Source organism: Propithecus coquereli, unplaced genomic scaffold (genome assembly GCF_000956105.1).
Source record: "Propithecus coquereli isolate 6110/MARCELLA unplaced genomic scaffold, Pcoq_1.0 Scaffold409, whole genome shotgun sequence".
NCBI lineage: Eukaryota > Metazoa > Chordata > Mammalia > Primates > Indriidae > Propithecus > Propithecus coquereli.
In genome coordinates this window covers 797,679-801,944 of record NW_012149830.1, presented here as the reverse complement: position 1 = coordinate 801,944, position 4,266 = coordinate 797,679, and the positions used below count along the sequence as shown (strand labels likewise).

General features: G+C 60.8%; 1 protein-coding gene across 1 annotated transcript; it reads left to right on the top strand.

Moving 5' to 3' along the window:
• The first annotated feature begins 244 nt into the window (after window positions 1–244).
• RTN4RL1 (reticulon 4 receptor-like 1) lies at window positions 245–3,954 on the top strand. The gene is made up of 3 exons (XM_012653000.1): window positions 245–248; window positions 366–398; window positions 2,167–3,954. Exons 1-3 carry the CDS (start codon window positions 245–247, stop codon window positions 3,489–3,491), a joined length of 1,362 nt encoding a protein of 453 aa, XP_012508454.1. The 3' UTR covers window positions 3,492–3,954.
• Window positions 3,955–4,266: the final 312 nt, after the last annotated feature.

The window sequence follows — 4,266 nt, the reverse complement described above, 5'->3', positions numbered from 1 at the left end:
GTGGTGTGGCCGAGGCCCTGTCCCCTTTAGCCTGAGATGGGGGATGAGGCCCAGTGAGCGCCGTGAACACCCTTGAGCTAGGAGGGACACCCTGGGCTCCCTCAGAGTGGCAAGGTGGGGGCCGCTCCCTGGGGAGGGTTCCTGCAGGTGCAGCCTTCCTGGGAGGCAGCAGCTGGGGCGGGGCAAGGAGCACGAGCTGAGCCAGGAGAGAGGGAGCGTCGGCTTCCCGGAAGGTGCAGCCGGCATGGGTTGGGCCCCCTCCCAGCCCGGGTGGGGAGGCTTTGGACAGTGGGCAGGCTCCCTGAGAAGCAGTGGGGGTCTGTAGCCCAGGCTCCTACCTCTGACACCCCTGTCTACCCCTGCAGGGCTGGGGCCCCCTGGGCAGACGGAGGTGGACAGTGGGGGCCAGAGGCCAGACCTGAGCCGCTGAGTGGGGCGGGCCGGCATAGTGATCATCTTGTACGCATGTTAGAGGGGGAAACTGAGGCCGAGGCAGCAGCAGCCTTGGCCTGGCACGCAGGCTGTCCAGTGGTTGGGGTGACAAGGCACTATGGAGGCTGCATAGTGCTCGGCCTGGCCCAGAAAAGGTCCTCGAAGCTATGCTGCCACCAGCATTCTGAGGTCATAATTGCTCTGAAATCTCAACCAAGCCCAATTATGCAAAAACCAAATTATGTGCGATGATTTTTATGTGTTGGAAACGTTCGGTCGAAGCTGGGTGATTACAGGGGGACGGGAAGCAGCTGCCACTCTCTGGGAGCCCATAACTCCCAACAGCTGGGAGCTGTCACTTATTTATGGCACCGTCTCGCCAGGAACAAGCGAACGACAGTGGCGGTGAGGCCTGCTGGGCTGGGAGCCTGGGCGGGTGGCCGGCAGGAGGCTGGGAATGAGGCCGGCCCGAGAGTGGCCAGGAGGGATAGTTCTCCCACCCTACATGCTCTGGGCACAGCTGGCAGCAGGGACCTGGCTGAGCTGCCCTGGGTGCCCCAGCTCTTCCCAGAGGCTGCTGGACAAGCCGGAAGTGAAGAGGCAGGAAGCCAGCCGGGTTGGGGGAGACGACTGCCTGGCCCTGAGGGGGTGTGTGCTGGAGGCCTGGAGCCTGTCCCCCGCCCCGACGCGCCTGTCGGGCTGCCTGGGGCAGCTGTGACCCTGGAAAAAGGCAGGTAATGACAATCGTCCATAATGAGGCTGCTCCAATAATAAACACAGGGCTATTATCCGACCACAGGCTGGACACATCCGAAAATAAATTATTTTAAGGATCCATTAACGAATGCCTAATTAATGTCCAATTAGAGGAAAGCTACAGAGGAAATGCTTTGGACAGTCGCGAGGCAAGGCCTGGTTTTGCAGTGACAGCCTGGGAGGTCAGCAAGGCTGAGAGAGGGGAGGGGGCCAGGTCTGCCAGGACAGGGGCAGCTTCTATCTGGCAGCTGGTGCCACCTGGTGCCAGCACTGGTCCTCACAGACATGTGCCCTCCCAGTCCATCCACACAGCTCTGCCGGGGAGAACTATCACTATCTGTATTGGAGAATGAGGAAACTGAGGCACAGAGGGGGTGTTGCATATTTGAGGATGTGGAAGACACTGTAAAGGAGACATTATCCGAGGTGAACTTTGGTGTCATGCATGCACGGTCTGCTTGTTATCGGGAATAATTTAAATAAAGATTCCTCCGGATTGCACATGAGATATTTCGTTTATTAGAATAAGAGCGGGTGCCACCAGCTCTGAGTGCAGATAACTGTAGGCCAGTGACAGAGCTGGACGAGAGCGGGAGGCTGACTGGCTGCGTCCGGGGGTCATGGTCCCCACCCCAGCAGGTGGCAAAACCAGATGGGCGAGACTCAGGAGATGCTGGGTGTACAGGGCCTTCACCCCAGAGTCACCTCTCTGCCCGGCGGGGCCCTCTCTGCCTGGACTAGGGACAGGTGTCTAGTCCCAGATTGGCTCCAGGCTTAGGTGCAACCCCTGCCTTCCTCCATTCAGGTGCCAGGCTCCCAGGGGCTTCCAGCCCAGCGCACTGAGCACAGCCACGCTGAGGACAGCGCCCAGTGGGCCCAGGAGGGTCCTGTGCCAGTCCCTGCCCCGCTCCCCACCTGCCTCCCACCTCCCGCCTCCCCAGGCGGTGCCTGACCCGGCTGTGCTCTCTCTCCCGCCAGGGTGCTGTGTGGAACTGCTGCTGCTGCTGCTGGCCGGGGAGCTGCCCCTGGGCGGCGGCTGCCCACAGGACTGCGTGTGCTACCCGGCACCCATGACGGTCAGCTGCCAGGCACACAATTTTGCTGCCATCCCCGAGGGCATCCCCGTGGACAGCGAGCGCATCTTCCTGCAGAACAACCGCATCACCCTCCTCCAACAGGGCCACTTCAGCCCTGCCATGGTCACCTTGTGGATCTACTCCAACAACATCACCTTCATCGACCCCAACACCTTCGAGGGCTTTGTGCACCTGGAGGAGCTGGACCTCGGTGACAACCGGCAGCTACGGACGCTGGCGCCGGAGACCTTCCAGGGCCTGGTGAAGCTCCACGCCCTCTACCTCTATAAGTGTGGGCTCAGCGCCCTGCCCGCAGGCATCTTTAGTGGCCTGCACAGCCTGCAGTACCTCTACCTGCAGGACAACCACATTGAGTACCTCCAGGACGACATCTTTGTGGACCTGGTCAACCTCAGCCACCTGTTTCTCCATGGCAACAAGCTGTGGAGTCTGGGCCAGGACACCTTCCGGGGCCTGGTGAACCTGGACCGTCTGCTGCTGCACGAGAACCAGCTGCAGTGGGTCCACCACAGGGCTTTCCACGACCTCCGCAGGCTGACCACCCTCTTCCTCTTCAACAACAGCCTCTCAGAGCTGCAGGGCGAATGCCTGGCTCCTCTGGGGGCCCTGGAGTTCCTCCGTCTCAACGGGAACGCCTGGGACTGTGGCTGCCGGGCGCGCTCCCTGTGGGAATGGCTGCAGAGGTTCCGAGGCTCCAGCTCTGCTGTCCCCTGCGCGTCCCCCGAGGTGCGGCATGGCCAGGACCTGAAGCTGCTGAGGGCCGAGGATTTCCGAAACTGCACGGGGCCGGCATCCCCGCACCAGATCAAGTCACACACACTCAGCACCACCGACAGGGCCGCCCGCAAGGAGCACCACCCGCCCCATGGCCCCACCAGGGACAAGGGCCACCCACATGGCCATCTTCCCGGCTCCCGGCCGGGCTACAAGAAGCAAGGCAAGAACTGCACCAGCCACAGAAACCGCAACCAGATATCCAAGGCGGGTGCCGGGAAACAGGCCCACGAGCTGCAGGACTACGCCCCTGACTACCAGCACAAGTTCAGCTTTGACATTATGCCCACGGGACGGCCCAAGAGGAAGGGCAAGTGTGCCCGCAGGACCCCCATCCGCGCCCCCAGCGGGGTGCAGCAGGCCTCCTCGGGCAGTTCCCTGGGAGCCTCGCTCCTGGCCTGGATACTGGGGCTGGCAGTTACTCTCCGCTGAGGACCCAGGGCGTCAGCACCCAGCACTGCCACTTGTCCACCACGGAACAGAATTTCTTTTCTTCTTTTTTTACAAGTGGAGGGTCTGCTGAGTTTCAGGAAAAGGCTGGTAGAAGCTTCGGCTGCGTTCTTGACCCTGCCATGTGGATTAGAAACCCAAAGTGTACAGCCCTGGGCAGGAGGGGATTAGCGCATCTCACCCGGCTGCCCCAGCCAGCCCCGCAGAGCACCCACGGACAGCGTCCCCTCCGGCAAGGTGGTAAAAGGCACACGTGAATCCTTCATTAGCAACAATGGGACAACTGCCCCTCTCGGGAGCTGGGCTCTGTGGAATCCCCGTCATCTGGAGAGGTCCAACGGGCCCGGCCGTTCCTGGAGGAAACAGGACTTAGAGAAGAAACAACAGGGCTCACCAAGAGCCCGGGCCGACCAGCAGGCTGGGCGCACACAGCAGGTGGCATCTTGGCTCTTGCCCAAGGCCACTTGGTCAATCTGCCCTGAATCCAACCCCATGCCACCTTCAGCCCCACCCTCGGGGGTCACGCCTCTCATTCCTGATGTCTCAGGCAACCCTGGCAGACCCAGGCCCAACTGCTGGGGTCCAAGAACCAATTACCAAAGGAAAGATCATCAGAGGCTGAAATTTAGAACTTCATCACGGGGAATGAGGTTCTCACAGAAGGTGCAGTTTTATAACTATGTCCACTTATATATATACACACCCTACATATATATATATATACAGACGCACAGGTCCCCCGGCCCACTCCGTTACC

Bases quoted from the DNA above. Each gene is read 5' to 3' on its own strand.
- RTN4RL1 (XM_012653000.1), top strand. The intron at 399-2,166 runs GTGGGGGCCAGA...CTCTCCCGCCAG, and splicing joins TGGGCAGACGGAGGTGGACA to GGTGCTGTGTGGAACTGCTG.